The 22,353-nt window shown below is 43.8% G+C and overlaps 1 protein-coding gene and 1 long non-coding RNA gene across 2 annotated transcripts in view; one reads left to right on the forward strand and one right to left on the reverse strand.

Moving 5' to 3' along the window:
- Positions 1-1,722: 1,722 nt before the first annotated feature.
- Positions 1,723-22,353, reverse strand: part of LOC122464161 — a 28,092-nt gene continuing 7,461 nt past the window's right edge. The window contains exon 2 of the long non-coding RNA XR_006288083.1: positions 1,723-7,416. This is a non-coding gene — a long non-coding RNA (uncharacterized LOC122464161). The remainder of the gene's footprint in view (positions 7,417-22,353) is intronic.
- On the forward strand, positions 14,249-19,492 carry LOC102943199 (cytokine SCM-1 beta). Its single transcript, XM_007061626.4, has 3 exons — positions 14,249-14,450; positions 17,539-17,656; positions 18,434-19,492. Exons 1-3 carry the CDS (start codon positions 14,264-14,266, stop codon positions 18,588-18,590), a joined length of 462 nt encoding a protein of 153 aa, XP_007061688.2. The 5' UTR covers positions 14,249-14,263; the 3' UTR covers positions 18,591-19,492.

Here is a 22,353-nt window from a genome sequence, read left to right on the forward strand (position 1 = left end):
GGCTCCACTAATTAGGTAGGTGGCCTTTCATTCTCTCGTGTGTGGCTGCCCAGGCATGCACCTTAGAGGGAACTATCCGCGGACCACCTGAATGGAGCTCACAGACCACAGTTTGAGAACCTCTGGAATAGAGGATTTGCTGCTGCTGGGAAAGTTCTCCAGGTCTCCCTCTCTCTGGGGGCATGCTGTGGTCATAGAGGATGAAGTTAATCTTTGGGCTGAAGTATCCTCTACAGAGTGGCTCTGCAGCTCATCATCTCTAGGAGAGAGGAGGCTCCCCATTCTCCCAGTAGGCCAATATTCAGCACACAGCCTGTTACCCAGGCTGGGCATTGGCTCCCTGGATTTGTCTCTTTTTTTTTAGAGGGTGGTTTAATTTTCTTGTCCATAATCTAGTACCTTTGGCATAAAGGTCAAGAATGTAGGGCCTGCCAGACACACTGTCAAGTAATGGGCATTTTTTGTGATGCAGACACTTGTCCATTAAGAAGGGGATTGAGAATACCATCTCAATTGACACAGGCCATTGAATAGCTATCAGGTATGCTCCAAAAGGGCCAGTAGTGATGTGTCCATGCCCAGCAAGAGAACTACTGTAGGTACATTGATTGCATGAAAGGGCTGGTTTTGCTTGGTCAGCAATGTTCACATGGCACCACTTGGTTCTGGCAGAACAATTCCGGCGTATCTATTTACAGCCTGCTTTAGACTGGGTGCATTCTGGGACTCCTTCTCCCAGAGTTCCCAACACAAATGCTGGGTACGGGGGCTTTGAAGGTTTTCCAGACCTGAGGCACTGAGCTATGAGCAGAGTTAGGAGGACCGGCAGAGCTATTGTAATACCAGCTCTTGTGGCTTCCTGTTCACACTGAGGAGGAACAGGTGTAGGCTGTACCATTTCAGCAGGATCTGAGCTAATGGCCTTATCCCAAGCATTTCAACCCAACAGAATAATCAACATTTGTAAAACACACAGGTGGTTGCTGTACAGGCATTGCAAGTGCAAGAAGTTCTAACAACATTTTTGCAATGCTGTTCTTCCTAAAAAGTAAGGGGAGCCCATCCCAAAGTGCCAGACTAGCATTGGGAGCTTCAGTCACATGGGGCCAGATCCTCAGTGTCATAATGCCATTGACTTCAAAGGAGCTATGCTGGTTTTACACGTGGTGAGGATCTGGCTATTTATTGCCACGTCCGCACAGGACAGTCCAGGAGAGGAAATACGATTTCTTTTGTTTGTATTTTTTAAATGTTCGAAACAATTTCAAGGTCTTTTGCTGGAGCTTTTCGAAAGCATAGGCCATCTTACACACCTTTCTCCCTGCCCACATCACAGAGGCTAGCTGTCAGAACGGAAACAGATCTACAGCCAGCGTAAGCATCGATTACATGCAGGATGGCCTTGTGAGTATGGCAAAGGCATGAGCTTTTTGGGAACTCGGTGTTCTAGTCCTGACTCCACCGCAGACTTGCATCATTTAATCTCTCTGTGCCTCAGTTTGCTACAGCTGTAAAATGGGGACAATGTTTGCCTACCTCACAATGTTGTGAGGCTAAACTGCTGAATGCTGAAAAGGTGAAATAGCATTGAATAGATATAATTCATCCTTTATGAGTTCAGAGCAGAAAATGTACATTATTTCTCAGGGGAAAAGGGTTTTCCCCTACCAAGAGTGGTGTGTTACTTATAGCACATTGTAGTGAATGAGCCAAACACACACAGAGTTTTAATAAAGCCTTTATACACAGATGAGTATTGGTTATGAGGGGAAAACCCACAGAACAAATAAACCCCAAGGATTCTCTTTTGGAAAGTTCAGCGCGTGGAACTTTTTTGACGAGTGGGTGTTCACTGCGAGCCATACCGGCTGATGTTTGTCTCCTGGCCCCAGAAGTTTTGTATTCATTTGCCTTCCCACTGACACGCCTCCACTCTCAATGGTTCACAGAGTGAATATCTGAGGAAAAAAAGCCCACTGAAAGGAAAATATTTCCTCTCGCCTTGTGTCATGTCCAGCGTGAGCCTCAAGTTACATTTCATGCACTAGATGAGGAGCAGTTGCTTGGTTTTGTTTTTAGCTGTACTGTAGTAGTTTGTGGAGCAGGATGTGGCCACAAAATGGCCAGCTCATAGTAACCAGCATGAGGCTCGGCAGCAGGCATCGTCAATGGCGTGGTTAGAAAGTGTGACAGCTCATCTTGTACCTCATTTGAGAGGTGAACGACAAAGCAACAGTTCGTTTTAAAAAAGATGTGCCTTTTACTGTTCTTTAGGAAGGGGAAAGAAGGCCTCATAAATGTCTGGGTTCTTTTCTTTTCTTTTTCCCAAAGAAGTCTTTCTTGATTATAATTTGTATTTTAAAGATCTGGGCCTAATGTCTCCTTCTTTTTGCTGGAGGACTTTGGCAAATCTTTGGAAGATCTGGATGGTAACATCACAGCTCACGGCTTCAACCTATGGTGGATCCATCCCAGCCTTCAACTGCGTGTTGTTCTGGTTTTGCTTACTCTGGTGTTACACGGCTGTAACTCAGTTGATTTTAATAGAGTTATTCCTGACTTACTCTACTGTAGGGGAGTTCAGAGTCTGGCCTGTTGAGTCTTAGGCAGTCAAAAACCTCACCCAGTCCCATCCTCAGTTCAAACCTGGGATTGCTGCAGCTTATTAGAGCTGTGATGTTACCTTTCAGGTCCTCCAAAAGTTGATCAAAGTCCTCCAGCAAAAAGAGGGATATCAGGACCAGATATTTCTAATATAAAATACAAAGAGAAAAAATGGTTTTGAAAAACCTTCATGAGGCCACTTTCATACATCATAAGGAGCAGGAAGCACCAGAAACATTTTTTTTCCATTCTCCTTTGTGTATCTCCACCCTCGCGCTTTATTAAAGGAGTTAACACTATGAAATCATCTTCCTTCCTTGCTTTAGTTTACTCTAGCAAACGGTGTTAAGAAAAGTTCAGTGCATTGGTGATAAATGGTATGTGCACCGCAAATTAGCCCAAGCTGCAAAATTAATTCTGAACTTCTACAAATCTTGAAAGAAGAGAGGGCCCATTACAGAGATAATCTGTTTCTGAACCTCCTTGTAAAGTCCATGGATGCTGAGATCTAGTGTGTTGGTTCATGTCCATCTCTAATTTCCACAGAAACTCTTTACACCTGGGTAACAAAGACTCAGTATTTATTCTGCACTCTATAGGCCTTGTTCTGTTCCCAATGAAAATCAATGGGATGCAAATTGGCTTCCATATCTCAGACATCGTAGAGGAGTCATGCAAGCATATATTAAACTTAACCTGCTTTCTCTGTCTCATTTGGAAATTAAAGAGAAAGAAAGAAACCCCACAAGAGGATGAGGGTGAGGAAGAGGAGAAAGAAAGAGGAATAAGATAGGATGAAAAAAGGAACAGGAGAAGACAGAGAAAGTAGCACCTTCATGGACTCGCTGTACCATTAGTTTTGCAAAGTGCTTAGCTAGCTTGCTGATGAGCACCTTGGATGTGCCGAAAGTAGTTCAGATTGTGTAAGATTAGCTAGATAAGGTATCTGAGACTTCCTCTTACAGACTTGTAGCAGCAGACTGTCAGACCACTCATCAAGACACGGTACTGAAACTGAACAAGAGAGACTGAAGATCTCTCTGGTATGGAAAAATCCATGTTAACGCCCGTACAGTGCTTTGAACATACAGAATGCTATATAAGCGGTAAGTATTATGTTCCAGTATAGTCACTTGACAATCTGTCAAGGGAAGTTATGGAATCACCGTCACTGGAGACAGTCACAGCTGAGATCGGACAACCATTGCAGTATATAGGAAGGTTTAGATGACTCTATGACCTGATTGAGGCCCCCTCCAAACCAGGTTATTCTGGGCCTAATTTTTCATACTTAAATGCCATACTTAAGACTTCAAAGAGACTTAATCACATGCTTAACTTCAAGGAATAGTTTAAGTGTTTTGCTCAGCAGGGATGGATTTAAGCATATGCTTAAAGATAAGCACATACATAAGCCCTTTGCTGAATCAGAGTCTAAATGGTGAGGAGTAGGACCTACAGCAGTGAGGCATAACAAGCCAGATGGGATGGTACAAATGGAATGTCAGCAGTGATCTTATAGAAAGGGAAGAAAAGGTGGAAAGGTGGAATTATACATCAAAAGCATTTACAAAATCAGTGAGATAAAATTTGACTGGAGGTGTCAAATAATGGAAGAAAGGAAAAATTGATATAGAGTTCAGATAATTATTTGACCAGTTATGAACTTGACAATGAATAATGCAGCCGCAAAATACAGTGATAAGGATACAAGAAATGAGAAAAAGGAGAAACTTAATTGACGTGGGCATCTGTAATAGGACTGAAGGGAGATGGCAGAAAGGGAAGGCAAGAGGAGTGGGGGAGAAAGAGAGAGACTATGAATGAATCAACATATAGAAAAAGGGCAGAACCTCTGCTGATATAAATTGGGGTAGGTATATTAACTTCAGTGAAGCTGTTCTGATTTACAACAGTTGAAGGTCTGGCCCAGAATTCCTAAACCAATTAATGAGGAACCAATTAACAAAGAAGTTGAAAGCAGCCAGGATGCCATCTTATGGCTTCGTCCTGCCCTGTTGAAGATAATGAGAGTCTTGCCATTGACTTCAACAGGAGCAGGATCAGACCCTTAATGGGGGGGCACCAATTACTCAGACATCATGTGGGTAACAAATACTGATCAAAGATGTTTTTTATGCAGAGGTTTGAATTGTACACAAGACAATTTAATGACGTGACATAGAAAGGAAAGAATCCATCCAGAAGAGAATAAAGAGGAAATGAATTGAGAACGTAATGGCATTACAGAAGATTGGTGCTTATGATTATTTAAAGAATCATAGAATCATAAAAATGTAAGACTGGAAGGGACCCCTGCACTCAAGGCAGCACTAAGTATTATCTATTTATTTGAATCTAATGTATTAAGCAGAGCTGATAGGAAATCATTTTCCCATGAAAAAATTCAATGAAAATTATTTTTTTTGTTTTCCTCAAAATTGTGCTGATTTTTATTGAAAACCCCCAAATGAAAATGGTTTTGTTTATCAGCAGCCAAGATTCCAAATGTTTGTTTTCATTTTTTTTTGCTGACAATGTAAATTTTTTTACGAAAACAGACATTTTTGCAAAAATGTTCATTTAGTCGAAAAAGCCATTTTCCAAAAATGTTTTGACAGAAAAATATTGACGAGCTCTAGTATTAACGCATAGGTTAAAAGAATAGCACCAGGATATCTGATTTCAATAAAGAACATTCTGGAATTTCAGGTGCAATGGAATTAAATATTAAAATCCAGGAGTGTGGAAGTAGGCAGATGGACACTTAAAGATGCCATAATGAGGAATATAAGTGAACTTGTTGATAGATTGTATAGTCAATTGCTTGACCACACATTGGTTCATTATGACATATACTCAAGAGACCAAATAACCAATGTCAGTCAGGTTTATTAATATGGTACAGGAGAATTTAGGCCACTTAGGTGCTCAGTTACTATGGTGATAAGTATGATATCAGCATCTATATAGAACAGAATAAAACAATTAAATTATTATGATACTAGGCCCTATTCTACTCTCACTTACACATAACATGAATGTTCCCATTGCCTTCAGTGGTGATGTTAATATGTAACTGAGAGTAGAAGCTCTCAGTTAAATAATAGTTATTCCAAATTTGCTTGTAATCTTAGTAAAAAATCAAAGCAGGGAGTGTGATATAGTGATAGAACAGGAATGATCCCAAAGACTCTATTACTGGTTCTGCCTCAGATTTGCTGTGAGATTCTAATCCCTTGGGTCTGATTTTCCATTTCCTTTTTCAAGGGCTGTCATGATTCACACCTTTGTGAAGTGCAAAGTAAGTGTAGCATGCTACCACATCAGATGGTAGCATTTTACACCCACATAACCTTTTGCCCTCACTTTGCATGCCACTCCCCACTCCGGGCCTCAGTTTCCTCATCTGTAAAACGGGGATGGTACTACCCTGCTTCACTTTGGGGATAAGAGGTTTGTTTTTGTTAACGTTTGTGAAGAGCTTTTCAAACCTAAGATGGAAGGTACTACAGAAATACAAGCTTTTTATGAATTATTAGCGTTATTGCTAGTCATTCTGGATACTGCCGGTAAGAGGTTGCCTTCTCTACTGTGGCTTCTGTGATTATGCTTTTTGGTGTCATGGAGGATTTTGTTGTTTCTGCTCTCCGAGGGCACTGTTGAATCTGGAGCTTTTCAGTTGCTGGCTTCTCTCTATAAAACTTTATATGACTGCTGTGTGTATGCACAAGTTTGTGTCTCTGTATTTCAATTAGTGTCAGTTTATTTCGATTTAGAATAAGTGCCCATACATCACTCTGGGTACTTTTACAACGACTTAAAATGCACAGTGCCAAGTACAAGTTAACCAATAAGTAATGGATTGATGATATCAATCAAATTATTAGCCACTGTTAATTAATTATTGGCATTTTTACTTATCTAGTGCTATTTATTAGTAATTGTTATGATCAGAGTCCCTAGAAGCCCCAAACAGAGATCAGCCCCATTGTGCTAGGCACTGCACACATTTATAATGAAAGAGGATCCCTTTTCCAAAGGGACAGATTTTTAAAGGTGTTTAGGCATCTAAAGATACAGACAGGTGCTTAGTGGGATTTTCAAAAGCACCTGTCTGCACCTTTAGGGGTCTAAATACCTATAGAAATCCGGCCCAAAGAGCTCAGACAATCTGAGTATATGATAAGAGACAATGGATGAATACAACAACCAGTCAAGGGGAGCCCACAGTAACAATGAGACCCATATTGAGCAGTGGTCACAGAAATTGCCTAGCTGTTGCTGAACATTTTGTCATTATCGTGGCTGAGGCGAGTTTAATAATTAACTACTTAGCAATTTAAGTAATTAAAGAGTCCTGCAATCACAGCATATATTTTTGTTCTCCCTCTGTCCACCTTCTCCCCAAATGTCTGTGTAAGAAGATATCTTCCACTGTTGTATGCCGTGTTGTGATAGCTATGATGGTCCCAGGATATTAGAGAGACAAGGTGGATGAGGAATATCTTTTATTGGACCAACTTCTGTTGGTGAAAGAGACAAGCTTTCAAGCTTGCACAGAGCTCCGAAGATGTTACCTCTGTTGCCTGCGGAAAAAGATGGTCTTTGAAATGTAGCCAGACTGTTCGTAAATCCAGGGCTAGTTGTCTCTTTTAAACTCAAATTTACTGGATATCCAGTTTGCTTTGGTAGATGTACCACATACTGGACATTGTCACTTTGCTTCGTGCCAGTGCATTTTCTGAAGCATTCCAAGTACACTGTGATTAAAGCTGAGTGAATAACTGATCTTTCAAGTTGCTGGCTGTTCTGAAAAATTGAAAAAAAAATTGGGTAAACCCAAAATGAAACATTTTAGAAATTTTTGATGAACTGAAAAGTTAAAAAAAATCATATCGGATTGAACATAACATTTTGTTTTGAACTAGAGCATTTTAAAACTTTTTTATTTAAAAAAAATCAATAAAATTTCGAATTGATAAAATCCTAACATGTTGCTTAGAAAATGAAATGTTGAAATAAAAATGTTAACTTTGGGGGATTTTTAAAAATCCCTCCCCACACACACCCCCAGGAACAGTTCAGCAAATCTGAAATTGCGAAAAATGTTGGTGTCTCTGTATCTACATTTTTTGCCAAAAAAATTTTGTCTGAAGAATTTCACCCAGCTCTATCTGGGTTGCGTGGCCTTCCAAAGTTTCATAGAAGCCTTCTGCAGTCTGGTTGCTTATATGAAACATACCCAGGTTTCTTGGGCTGAAAAGGAATATTAGGAAAAGTATTTTGTGTATTTGTAGCTGTCTTTTTAATGCAACTTAGCAGCTAGAAACAAGGAACTCCACAAATCTGGTTCTCCTTTATACCAAGCCCCCTTTACATCTTTCTGGCAGTGTAAAGTGGCCTTAGTGTAAATAAGAATTGAATCCCAAGTGTCCTACCAGATCCCCTCAGATCATAGACTATTGTCTGGGAATCTGTGCTTTGCATTGCATCCTGTATCAGCCTATGAAACTCCCCTCTGAAAACAGATCCCGGCTGAGGAACACCAGCTACACAGACTGATGGCCAAAGAGCTACTAACGCCTGCTGAAAGGGAAGAGTCTGCCCAAAGAGATGCATTTTGCTTCACAACTTAAAAGCGGTGAGACTTTGGCGCTGAATGAGCAATGACAGAAAAGGAAGACTTCCAAACCTCATTTCAGGGGAAGTTCTAAAAATGGGTAAAGGTTTTGGGGGAGGGAGGTTCTCTTAATCTTTCTGAGCTGGCTCCCCAATTCTCTGCTGGTGCCATACACTTTCAGAGGCAGCTGGTGACTCTACTAGAGCACACCTTTGCAAAGGTGAAATGGCTACACTGGGTGCAAGGTAGAGAAGAACCGGGCCTACAGCACTCAGTATAAACATGCATATTCACAGACGACAAATAATGTGCCCTCTAGTCGTAAGAGACCATAGTGGGGAGCAGAGGCGACCCATGCATGCTGATAGTTGACGGGGGATGGGGAGGCGGAGTGAGGGCAGCCGGCTTCAGCAGTGTTACTGAGCATGCTCTGTCCATGTGAGCATGCTCAGTACAAGCCAAGCAGCAAATGTGTGTGTGGGCGGGGAAACCTTGCCCACCCCCTCTCCAATGCGTCTCCTCTGTCGCAGAGGGATGGTCTTGTGGTCGCAGCACAGGGCTGGGACTCAGGAGAGCTAGGTACAGATCCTAGGTCTGTCACAAACTTTCTATGTGAGTTACTTAATCTCTAAAAAAGAACAGGAGTACTTGTGGCACCTTAAAGACTAAAATTTATTTGGGCATAAGCTTTCGTGGGCTACAGCTCACTTCATCGGATGCATAGAATGGAATATATATATATCTTCTTACTATATATTCCATTCTATGCATCCGATGAAGTGGGCTGTAGCCCATGAAAGCTTATGCTCAAATAAATTGGTTAGTCTCTAAGGTGCCACAAGTACTCCTGTTCTTTTTATGGACACAGACTAACACGGCTGCTACTCTGAAACCTATTTAATCTCTGTGTGCCTCAGTCTCTTACCACCAGGAAGGAAGATGCTTCCGCTGCTGCTAGGAGCCTGTCTATGCCAGTGTTATCACCATGGCTACCAATGGGGGAGTTTTAGAAATAGTGGGAGGGGATTTTGAAAAAAGTGTCTAGTGCAGGTCTGGGGCCCTCAGGGCATAGTTCAATTTCCAGAGCTGGCACAATCCTGGACTTCTTTGCTGAGGCTACAAATGGAGGTGCTAATGAATGTGAACTGGACGGACGACCATTTCCTTCCACCGGTGCAGCATAGATTCCAACGCACGGCTGTAGAATGTCTAAAAAAACCAAACAGTTGGTGTGGAGTAACGTTGCAAATGGGGGACTGTAAAATAGATGCAACTGCAGTGTAGAGAAGACCACGGAGAATCCCCAAAACATGGCAGTAATACTCTGCTTTAACAAGGATCTAATATAAAAATGTCTTTGTCCCCAGGGCTCTGGGAAACCATAGTTAGAGCCCTGTTATCAATACTGTGTTTAAATATAGTTGCAATGAACTTGGATTCTACTCCCACTGTGGACTGGGCCTATGAGCGATGAGAGATTCTCCTCTCTGACCCCACATGGAAGGTCTTTTGTGCTCCCTTGTTTATACCTACAGGAAGCATGACAGAAATGATTCCTAAAACTCTTTAAAGCCACTTTGGCCTAACGCTGTTCACTTCTGCTTCTGCCATCTCTGGTGAAGGAGGCAATGTGGCTGAGTGCAGCTATTGCTATTCCTCGGACCATATTCAACATAACGACATAAGAACAGACATACTGGGTCAGCCCAATGGTCCACCTAGCTGAGTATCTTGTCTTCTGACAGTGGCCAATGCCAGGTGCTTTAGAGGGAATGAACAGAACAGGGTAATTATCGAATGATCCATCCCCTATTGTCTACTTCCAGCTTCTGGCAGTCAGAGGTCAGGACACCCAGAGCAAGGTGTTCGATAATAGCCATTGATGGACCTATGCTCCATTAACTTATCTAAGTCTTTTAAAAACCCTGTTACAGTTTTGGCCTTTACAACATCCCCTGGCAATGAGTTCTACAGGTTGACTGTGCAGTGTGTGAAGGAGTGAGAAACCTGATAATGTCTGACACAACCATGATGAAACCAAATTAGAAACTGCTTCTGCCAAAACAGGACCCACGCCCTGCAAGTTTAGACTAGAGCCTGTTTGCCAGATTCTCCCACACAGGATATGGGTAACTCATATGGAAGCTAGTGGAGTTACTTGCATCTTGTTACTTTGTGCATTTGTTCTTTCTGTCAACATGCCCCAAACACCTAGGGACATAGGCGCTGAGTCTATGGGCGCTCCAGGGCTGGAGCATCCACAGGGAAAAATTAGTGGGTGCTTTGCACCCAGTGGCAGCCAAGCTCCCCTCCCCACCTGAGCCCACCGTGTCCCTGCTCCTCTGCCTACCTCCCAGCGTTTCCCGCCCGGCTGCTGCCAAACAGCTGTTTGGTGGTGTTAGCAAGCTCGGGGGGGGGGGGGGAGGGCAGGGGAGGAGCAGGAATATGGCACGCTCAGGGAAAGAGGCGGGGCCGGGGCAGGGATTTGGGGAAGGAGTTGGAATAGGGGCAGGGAGGGGGCAGAGTTGGGGCAGGAACTATGGGGTTGGAATGGGGGCGGGGAAGGGGTGGGAAGAGGCGGGGCAGGGGCAGGGCCTCATGGAAGGGGTGGAGTGAGGGTGGGGCCAGAGCAGAGGGGGGTCGAGCACCCAGGGAAAAGAGGGGAAGTCGGCGCCTATGCCTAGGGATATCAGTGTGGCGCCTGTACATGTAAGGGGAGAGCAAAATAGCTTTAACAAGATCCACCACACAGAATGGGCAGGAAATATCTCCCTTTTACTATACCTGCCATATCTTTAAGAGCCACTGTGACAGTCTGTATCCCTATGTTCACCCTTTTTACAAAACTAGAATAGATTTTGTACAAAGTATGCCTTGTGAGGTACCATACGAATACTCATAATTTGATGATCATTATTGTCCTGGTAAAATATGTGTGGCAACATTGTATGTAAAGTTATAATATTCTCCTCTATAAAATTATTGAGATATGTATGTTCCAAGTTTAAAAAAGCAGGCACAAACTGGTTCCTCAAAGACAAAAGGCAAACTGATACCTCAGCCAGATGTCAACAAAATCAAATGAACTATCATCTGGTTAAGTGGCCATTGTTCAGCAGGAAAAAGGGTATGCGTGAGAAATCTACATTTTTGGCAAAGAAACAGCTGGAGGTTCCTATCCCCACAGATCTTCTGTCTCCTGAACCTCAGCTGGAGATGATTTTCAAAGAAGAAGAGAACTAAAAGAAAGAGGAACAGATGCCCCCTCAAACACTCCTCCTTTTCCCTCTGCCCATGGCATCAACAACACCTGAGGGACAAGGAAATTAACACTGAACTGGGGGAAGGGTCCTGAGCTGAAAGGATTCCAGCCAGTAAGACTGCTGTAGCATGTGGTGTCAGAAACCTTTGCTTTGAATTCATTTAGCTTGTTAAATTAGATATTCATTGCATTTTACCTTTTATTTTCTTTGTAACCAATTCTGACTCTTATGCATCATTACCTGTAATCACTTAAAATCTATCTTTCTGTAGTTAATAAACTTGTTTTATTGTTTTATCTAAACCAATGTGTTTGGATTGAAATGTTTGGGAAACTTCATTTGGGATAATGGGATTTGTGCATATCATTTTCTATTAATGAAATGATGGACTTTATATGAGCTTGTATTGTCCAGGAAGGGGCTGGGCAGCACAAGACACACATTTCTGGGGGAAAGTCTGGGACTGGGCATTGCCTGGAGTGGCCCTGTAGTGTAATTCATGGGTGGCTGGCTAATGGCTATAGCATTCATACAAAAAAGCTGGGAGTGATTTACATGCTGGAGGCTGTGTGTGAGCAGCAGAGGTACATTAAGATTTATTAAAAAGAAAAGGAGTACTTGTGGCACCTTAGAGACTAACCAATTTATTTGAGCATGAGCTTTCGTGAGCTACAGCTCACTTCATCGGATGCATACTGTGGAAACTGCAGAATACATTATATGCACAGAGACCATGAAACAATACCTCCTCCCACCCCACTCTCCTGCTGGTAATAGCTTATCTAAAGTGATCATCAAGTTGGGCCATTTCCAGCACAAATCCAGGTTTTCTCACCCTCCACGCCCCTCCCCCCCCCCGCAACTCACTCTCCTGCTGGTAATAGCCCATCCAAAGTGACCACTCTCTTCACAATGTGTATGATAATCAAGGTGGGCCATTTCCTGCACAAATTCAGGTTCTCTCACCCCCTCACCCCCCTCCAAAAACCACACACACAAACTCACTCTCCTGCTGGTAATAGCCTATCCAAAGTGACCACTCTCCCTACAATGTGCATGGTAATCAAGGTGGGCCATTTCCAGCACAAATACAGGTTTTCTCGGGGGGGGGCGGGGTGAGAAAACCTGGATTTGTGCTGGAAATGGCCCACCTTGATTACCATGCACATTGTAGGGAGAGTGGTCACTTTGGATAGGCTATTACCAGCAGGAGAGTGAGTTTGTGTGTGTGGTTTTTGGAGGGGGGTGAGGGGGTGAGAGAACCTGAATTTGTGCAGGAAATGGCCCACCTTGATTATCATACACATTGTGAAGAGAGTGGTCACTTTGGATGGGCTATTACCAGCAGGAGAGTGAGTTTGTGTGGGGGGAGGGCGGAGGGTGAGAAAACCTGGATTTGTGCTGGAAATGGCCCAACTTGATGATCACTTTAGATAAGCTATTACCAGCAGGAGAGTGGGGTGGGAGGAGGTATTGTTTCATGGTCTCTGTGCATATAATGTCTTCTGCAGTTTCCACAGTATGCATCTGATGAAGTGAGCTGTAGCTCACGAAAGCTCATGCTCAAATAAATTGGTTAGTCTCTAAGGTGCCACAAGTACTCCTTTTTTTTTTTGCGAATACAGACTAACACGGCTGTTACTCTGAAACCTTAAGATTTATTGGGGCCCTGGGCACCAAGAACATTTGGGCCTTCCACACCCCAGGGGCCCAGGGGTGCCAGAATTGGAGAGGGGTCGGGGGGCCATGCCCACCCACTTTTTAATAATAATAATAGCCTCAGGCAAGCGCAGAATGGAAGTGGCAGGGGAGCCCCTGCTTCTCATCTTCCCCAAAGTCCATGCCCCCTGGCCCCGCCAGAAGCTGGAGCAGGGCAGTGATAAGAGTCGCCTAGGGAGCCTGGGCCTCAATGGGGAACTCTGGACCCTCCAACTGCCCTGGGTGGTACACCCCAGGCGGTAGAGACATGGGGCAGGGCCTGCTCTTAGGCATCCTGGCTCCCTGCCTAGGTGGAAGGTCCTGGGCTCCCCACAGTGGCTTGGTCTCCCTGGCTGGCTCTTACTACAGCCTGGCACTGGCTTCTGGCCTGGCTGGGGGCAGGGCCCCAGGGGAAGAGGAGTAGTAGGATAGAGCCACAGTTCCAGTGCTGATGGCCCCCTCACTTCTATACAGGTTCTGGTACTCTTATGGGGGGCCCCAAATTGACCAGGGGCACTGGGCACGGGGCCTATGAGTCTGTGAGTTAATCCATCACTGGTGAGCAGACTAAGAATGGTTGCTCTCACAGCGAAGCAGTGTAAAAGGCATCCCAGGTTGGAAAATTGAGGTGACACAGCTGTCCATCAATCCAGATTGTACCCAGGGTAATGTCACAGCCACCACTGACGTACAGCTGCTAAGGACAAACCAATTGATTCCTGTTTCCATTAGCAAATGATCCTCTCTTGTAACTCATGTTTCCCTTTTAAGTGGTCCTGGAGTGACCTAGCTCTGAGCCATCACTCTTTGCCTCTGTGGTGGGTTATAATTTTGAATGCTCATAGCCTAGATATCAAAGGACAGGAACATTACTGGTTTCCACTGCAGAAAGGTGACTTTTTTTTCAGCCTAAAATAAGACATGCTTTCAAAGTGTTAGCAAGAGGCAACCACAGCTCAGTTTGTGGCAGGAAAAAGCTTTCAGAGGGGTCTAGCAAGGGAAGGGAGGAGTTTTCTGCACCTTTAAAAAAAGTACTGATTGCTTCTCAAAATTTCCATCTCTACTCACCCCCACCATGACGCCCCTTTCATTGAGTTCAGGAAGTGAGCTGACCATTGCAAGATATATAAGCTCGGTGAAAGGGGCTCCGATTATCATTTTCAGCTCTGCTACTCCAAGGAAGCCATCAACAATGAAACTCCACGGCACAGACATCCTGGTCATTTTCTGTCTCGGCCTCTTTACTGTGAGCACCGTGAGAGGTAAGTTTTCAACTCAACAGAAACGTAGCAATAGCCATACTATATCAGCCCCGTGGTCCATCCAATCCAGTGTCTTGTCTCGGGCAGTGACCGGTACCCAATATGTAGGAGGAAGGAGTGAGAAAACTGATAGTGAACAGTTATGGAATAACTTGCCCACAGGAGAAGTTTCTTCCTAACCCCTATCAACTGGTGATTGGTTTATGCCCAAGAGGGCTTATATCCCCTGCAAACCTTTGAGCTTAACTAAAGCATCAATGGATGCTCTCATTATCCATATAAATGTCTAAACCTTTTTTGATCTTCCTGATATATTGCGGTAATGAGTTCCAAAGGTTGATTATGCATTTTATAAAAAGCATGTCTTTCAGGCAGTTTCAAGGCTGTTGGCTTTTAATGTTGTTGGTTGTGCCCTTCTTCTAATGTTATGAAAACTGAGAGCTCCCAGTTCATTTTCTACAGTCTGTTCATTACTGTATGTACTTTTGTCTTATTATAGCTGGGTTCAAAAAAGAACTGGATAAGTTCATGGAGGATGGGTAGAGCCCTGCAAATCTGTGGATATTTGCATCTGAGGGTGCGAATATCTGCAGATCATTTTTGCAGATTGGATATGGATACAAATTTTGTATCAGCTCAGGGCTCTAAGGCTAGGTCCATCAACAGCGATTAGCCAACATGGTCAGGGACACAATCCCATGCTTGGGGCAACCCAAAACTTCTGACTACCAAAAGCTGGGAGTGGAAGATGGGGTGGATCACTCCATAATTGCACTATTCTGTACTCTCCTCCTGAAGCTCTGGTATTGACCTCTGTCAGAGACCGAATACTAGGCAAGATGGACCATGGTCTGACCCAGTATGGCAGCTCTAATATTTATCATGTCACTTCTTATTTGTCTCCGCTCTGATTTATATAGTCCTGGTCTTTTAGTCTCTCCTTGTATGGAAATCTTCCCAAGACTCTAGTAATTTTTATTGACTTTCTGTGGAATCCTTGTGTATTTGTGCTAAATCCTTTTTGAGGTGGGGTGGCTAGAAGTGAAGACAGCATTCAAGACTACATGACACCATTCATTGATACAATGAAATTATGATATTTTCAGTCTTATTCGCTATTTCTTTCTTAATAAGGTTTACACACTTGTTTTGTTTTTAGGAGCACAGCTTCACATTGGTCTTTTAAATTAACTGTCCACAGCGACACTTACATCTTTTTCCTATTAATCATGAACAATTAATCGACCACGACACTTGTAATAGATCACACTTGTTGCAAAAGCTCATCCACACACACACAAGCACATGTACAAATACACATAAACAGATGCGTGCAACAAGAACAAAAAAAACACATGCATAACCACAGTCATACCCAGTTCAGGTAGAACCACAAGAATACACAATGATGAGTATAAAAAAAGTACCTTCACAAAACTCCACAAACCCCAAACACAACCCCACCTACACAAATACAAAATAATCTGCACTAGACATCCAGAGGGCTCACCCCTGTAGTGTGTGTCTGTTGTTGCTGTTCCAATCCTGTGTCCCTGACAGTATAATTTGCCATAAAATGTAGCTGAAACTTTCTGTAGAAGGACCGTGCATAGCAGGTGATATGTGGGGAGATGGGGCAGAGATCAAAAGTCTCAGGTGGTAGCCCCGTTAGAAGTGATTCTGTGGATGTGAGCAATTGGGTAGAAGATACAGAACTTCCAAAGGCAGGTGAATAGGAAGGGGGAGGAAAGAGGCAAACTGAAGCATTTGATCTTCCCCCCACTGTAGTTATTGGTCCTCAAAGTGGGTTTGATTTTTAAAAAATTATTGGAACAGAGGGAGACAAAGATTTTGCTGGGAAGGAGAGTAAGAGCCCCAGGGAATGGAGTGGAAGAAGCGGAGCAACAGCAGCAGCAAAGTGGGGAGAGAAATGAAGTGAAGAGGAAAACAGAAGGCAGCAGGAGGCAGAAGAAAAGAATGGAGTAACATAAGTATGTGGGAGACAGAGAGGAAAGCGGAGAGGGATGTGAGCTGCATAAGAGGGATCAGAAAGGGCAGTGTTAAGAAATGGGCAGACAAGGGAGTTATAGGCACACATCTTTGCATCAGAAAAGCGGATATCCACTCAGACCTCTTCCAAACCACTTAAAGAAGCTCTGCTTGTATAGGGAATACGCTTTAGAGCCAGGTGTGAGAGGGTGGAAATAATCCCACATGGGCAGGCAGTAAATCCACTGGCCACATTTGGGGATTGTAATTCAGAGTCCCCAGATTCTAATCCCACTCTGCTTCTTACACCTACTTTTTCAAAAGTGGCTACTTTTGCTGGTTGCCTGGGTTTTTGGGTGCTTTCAAGACTTTCTGGGTACTCCACACCTCTGAAAATCAGACCCAGGATGTCTCAAGCTTCATACCCTAAATCAGAGTGCCCCAGTTTCTTCTTCTGTGAAACGGGGATGATAATACTGATCTTCCTTGGTAAAGTAGGTTGAGATCCTCCCAGCAAAGGTGCTACGCAAGCACCAACTCTTAGGATTATTACATGCACACACCTGGTTGCAGCATGTGATGCACATCTATTTCCGAGTGAAGCTGACAGGCACACACGTGCTCACACTCCCACTTTTAATTAAAGTATCGCAGATTCATCCAGAACCTTACGTCCCAGAAGAACCCAAAATGCTTTAGATACTTTATGTACACAGATTGCTTCAAGCCATCTCTGGGAACCCAGCAGCTCTCTGACAGCGAAGCACTGCTATGTGACAGTTTAGGAGAAAAAGTGAAGAGCAATGGACGCAGCTGAAACTGCTGAGGCAATTTAGGAAGGCAGAATGTAATTACTATCCACACTGGAATTTGGCCAAGACATTTACTCTTACAACAATTGCCTTGGCTTTTTAATGATCTCAGATGATCAGGAGTTTGGTTGTATAGCTCCTATGTAAGAAGCATACTTAGGAAATGGATCCCAGTTCATACATCTATAGGTATTTCAATTGTAATTTAACATGCAATAATTTCCACTTAGTGTAAAGAATGAGTGTTCATTTAGCATTAATTTACCATCTATTTTTTTCCCCTGTAGGAAGTGTTGCAAGTCAAATTGCGCCCAGAAGCTCCTGTGTAGACCTGTCCACACAGCAGCTGGACATCAGACGACTTGTTAAATATGAGAACCAGAACATACCAGTAAAAGCTGTGATGTAAGTATCTGGACCACTCTTCATACTAATCTAGAGACACATGCTGCTGATAGCAGGAGAGGAAGGACAGGGGTAGAACTGAATCACAGCAAGCATGAGGGTCTTCAATCTGACCAAAACATACTACTGAAGAGCATTCTTTCATTTCAAGCATGTAGTAACTGTTAGTGGATGAACCTCCAAAGGTCTGGAGGATTTGTGCTGTTCAGAGGAGCATCCACAACTTTGATTGAACAGACAAACCTTTTTGATCAAGAAATTGGGAGGAAATCTCACAAAGAGCGAGAGCTGTTTTGAGTGGCATGCTGGGGAATAGCAAACGGTGCTGTGAATTGGCAATGAGGTGCATTGCGCTGAGCTGTGTGAAGGAAACGTACAGAACAGCAAAGTGTGATTATCCCTCCTTCTAGAGGATGTGACCAGTCCTTCAATCTCATGAGCATCTATTTAATTTTGGTTCTTGTGGGATAAATGAGGGGCCAACTCAGTATGCCAGGTGCTTAGCTCTTTTGAAATTTCTGGCTATACAGCATATGTCTATGTATGTATATGAATACACTATATATACACACACACACACACACCATGTATGTAGAGTTGATGTCCATACCATACTGCAGAACCAGCTCATTCCTGGCTTTTCCACTCTTTAGTGATGCAGCCATCCCAAATGCCTGCAGACAAAACCTTTGTACCACACCACATAGGCCACAGAATAGAAACATGCACAGAGAAGAATTTTAATGGCAGCCTGGTTTTCCTTTTCTTCCCCTGCAGGTTCATCACTAAACGAGGCATCAAGATCTGCGTGCAGCCTGATCTTAAATGGGTGCAGGATGCCATAAGATTCCTGGATAAAGGACCTGTCCCCAGAAGACCCAACAAGAAGCCCAAGTCCAAACCCAAACCCAAGGCCAAGCCCAATGGCAATTAACTAAATGGATGTACCAGCCCGACCCTCAGCAACTGCTTGTAACTTCTTCTAGGTGTTGATTGGAAATAAAATCTGTGAACTAACATGGGCACATTAGAATCCATTCATCATTAGGGCAGAGCTGACTGAGAATCATTCCCTTTTATAGCTGGACTTTTCTGCACTGTTTTCAGGTTTATTTTCTGAAATGTTCATTAATTATTTATTACTGTGTATAGGCATCCCCCCCCTCCACCTGGATGAACTTTTATACAGTAAGGACAAGGATGTAGGTAAAACTACTTCATAGAGGGTTTGATCAACCTGTGGAACTCACAGATGAAGGAGGTCGGTGTCAGACACTGGGGCTGGACTTTAAAATGGGTCTGGATAATTTTATGATAATTAATAACTATATAAGCTATAAGTAAACAACCCTCATGCTCCAGGGCATCATCTGATAACTGCAAAATTCAGGAGAGAATTAGCTGGATGTATTGGGTCTGATTCTCCTCCCACTTTGCAACAATGCAAATTCATTGGGACAGGTCCTCTCCCAGTATAAGTGATGATCAGTCTAGAGAGTGTAACCTGATGCAGATTTACACCAGTGGAGGATCTAGCCCACTGACTTCTGTGAAGTTATTCCTTATTTATATTGGTATGAGATAGATCTGAAACAGCTGCTTTATTTCATTCCTTTGCATTGCTCTGAAGCATCATGTGTAAGCCATGGCTGGAAGCAGGAGACTGTGTTTGATGCCAATCCTATATACCAATCTCTTATTCTCCAACTAGTGGAGAGCCCTGTCCAAGGGGCTCAAGAATATTCAGTGTAAATGTAAATTACATTTTAGAAATGAATGGATTCTAATAAATGTGGTTTCTTTTTTTTTTTGTAAATTAATAAAATTCTTGCAACTTTATGGTCAAATGGTATGTGTTTGCATGTATGTGACATGTATGGAGATCATGCAGTGGGGGTATGGAGGTTATAGCACAAATCCAAGATTTTATTGTCAGTCTAGGAGAAATTACTTTTCCAGCAACATGTTCTGCCACCTTCAATAGCTAACAGTCAATAGAGGCATCCAAGCTTTCATATACTCTGTATTCCTATATTGTATAGATGAGTTCACATCACTCCAGCTCTTCAATTCTCTCTAGTTAACACTGCAGAAAGCATTCCTCCCCAACCTCTCATTCTGTGTCACTGTTCTCAAACTGGGGGATGAAATGTGTTCTGGGTGGGGTGGGGGTGAGAAGCTTTCCGGGAAAAATGGTATTGTTCACATTTTACCCACAGCAATATGCCACCCTTACTTCTGCTGCTGCCTTCCGGCCATCCATCTCTGAAGGCAGAGACGAATGATGGCTGCTGACCGGGAGCCCCGCTCTGAAGGCAGTGCCACCACCACCACCAGCAGAGAAGTAAGCGTGGGAATACCATACCATGCCACCCTTATTTCTCCACTGCTGCTGGAAATGGCACTGACTTCAGAGTGGGTTTGATAGTCTGTACCCCCATATGCACACTTTTTACAAGACTATGATAAGTTTTATACAATACATGCCTTGTGAGGTATCATTTGAAAAACCTCATAACCTGCTGAACATTATTGTCCTGTTGAAATATGTGTGGTGACATTGTATGTAAAGATATAAACTTCTGTTGCATGGTCCTACTGAGACATGTTACAATTCTGAGGAACACACACACACCAGAACCTCACTGATGGAAAAGCTATCCAACGCCCCAGCCAGGTGTCAATGAAATTGTGAGTGAGAAATGTACATCTTGACAAAGGAACAGCTGGAGGTTCCCATCGCAACAGACTTGCTGTTGCCTGAACTCCAGCTGGAGATCACTCTCAAAGAGGCGAGAAAGGTACAAGAATAGAGAACAAACACCCCAGCTACTCCTCCCTTTCTCTTTGCTCATAGCAATATATACTGTTTATCATTCACTATAACAGCGATAGTGAGAATCAAGTACTCTGTGAGGTTCCTAGTCCAAGTCAGCTCTTCACAGCAAGTCTATAATCCTCCAAGGCCTGGTCTACTCTGGGGGTGGGGATCGATCTAAGATACACAACTTCAGCAATGAGAATAGCGTAGCTGAAGTCGACGTATCTTAGATTGACTTAGAATCACTTACTTCGCGTCCTCGCAGCGCGGGATCGACGGCCGCCGCTCCCCCATCGACTCCGCTTCCGCCTCTTGCCCTGGTGGAGTTCCGGAGTCGACGGCAGAGCGATCGGGGATTGATCACTACCCGCCGATCCGGCGGGTAGTGTAGACGTGGCCCAAGATTGGCTGGCTTTGCCTTCACCATTGTTTAATGAAGCACTGCTTACACTAGTCCTTACGCTGTCTCTAGCTCTTTCCACATAGGCAGTTGCAAATGATTTCCACCTCTGTTGCTATGCGCACCCTAGTGGTTCATAATGAATAACTACTTTGCCTTGCTTTGGCACTTCCAAGGCTCTCAAAGAGCTTTATAAAGGTCAGAACGATGATTGCCATTTTATAAAAGGGACCCTGCAACACAAGGAGATTAAGAGCTGGATTGGAGCATTACACTGCCCCACAAGCAGACCAGGGAGGAAATTTCAACTCAGAGAGACATTTTGCTCCTGGTTCCCCCTTGCTCTTGTGGGGAGGTAGCTTTCTTCTGCTCTGTGACAGCAGCAGATGAATTCCCCCTCCAGGCCAGCTCAGCACTGCTCTGCCAGCTGATGTATTGGAGGGGGACGGTGCCAGAGCTCTGCCCATTCCCTGCCTGTCCATTCTCTATATCCTTCCCCCCCTCCCCCGTCCATACCATGCTGTGACCTGTCATGCAGGTAGTCTGTGCAGGGGAATATGGCAGGACTTTGCATCCCTTACTCTCCTGTGTTCTGGTGTAAGGGCAGGTCACGATCTTACCCTAAGTACTCACCCTGGTTACATAACAAGTCAGCAGTAACTCCTGGCCCTAGGCCCTGGCTATTAACTCTAAAAACACTAACCGCCACCGGCGCTTGTAGCAGATAACACCTCTGGATATGGAGCAACCCGCTCACCCACAGTCAGACACCGCGCATGTGAAGGTCCTTCTTCTCCTGCAGGGGTAAACACTGGCAACACGCAGAGATCCTTCACAGGAACAACTGTGCTAGGTGACCGGAGCCCTGGACACAGACGGGTGCCATGAGGCAGCTCCTCAGCCAGTGTAAATTGTCAGAGCTCCATTGACTCCAACCTTTCCACCATCTCGCTGCACAGAGAGGGATTCGTCTAACTGTAGTCTGTTTCTTTTTCTAACAATTTCTTTAGGACTTCAGCAACGGTGGCATTGAAAATTTACGCACAAACCAGTACTAGTAACCAACATGCCTTGAAAACAATATTAAACCACTCAGTATCCGAGTCCTCCTATAACCACTGACGCTCTGTTGCTTCGGATGCTGATTAACCAGGTTTATTATGGTAGTGCCTAAGGACCAATCAAGCATGGAGCTCACTGTATGCACACAGGAGAGCAGAAAGTCTCTGCCCCAAGGAGTTTATAATCTAACTAGACTGGGCAGATGGGGGGGAAGGGGGAGCGGAGAAGGCTGAGCACACATGTTGATGGCTGTTTTAGTTGGCCAATGAGCATTTTATTTGAGTTTTGCTTTATGCGATTTCAGGATGTTTTCGTTGCTTTGTGTCATTATAATTTAACTGTTTGCTAGGCGCCTTATGTGGAGAAGCGTTGATAGATAAAGGTATGATGCATGGCTGAATAGCATAATAGGAC

This window comes from Chelonia mydas, chromosome 1 (genome assembly GCF_015237465.2).
Source record: "Chelonia mydas isolate rCheMyd1 chromosome 1, rCheMyd1.pri.v2, whole genome shotgun sequence".
Lineage (NCBI taxonomy): Eukaryota > Metazoa > Chordata > Testudines > Cheloniidae > Chelonia > Chelonia mydas.

What these genes read in the sequence shown, in the direction of transcription:
- LOC102943199 (XM_007061626.4), top strand. Translation starts at nt 14,264, where the DNA reads ATGACGCCCCTTTCATTGAGTTCAGGAAGTGAGCTGACCATTGCAAGA. An exon ending in TACTGTGAGCACCGTGAGAG is followed by an intron (nt 14,451 to 17,538) that starts GTAAGTTTTCAA and finishes TTTCCCCTGTAG; the next exon opens with GAAGTGTTGCAAGTCAAATT. An exon ending in ATACCAGTAAAAGCTGTGAT is followed by an intron (nt 17,657 to 18,433) that starts GTAAGTATCTGG and finishes CTTCCCCTGCAG; the next exon opens with GTTCATCACTAAACGAGGCA.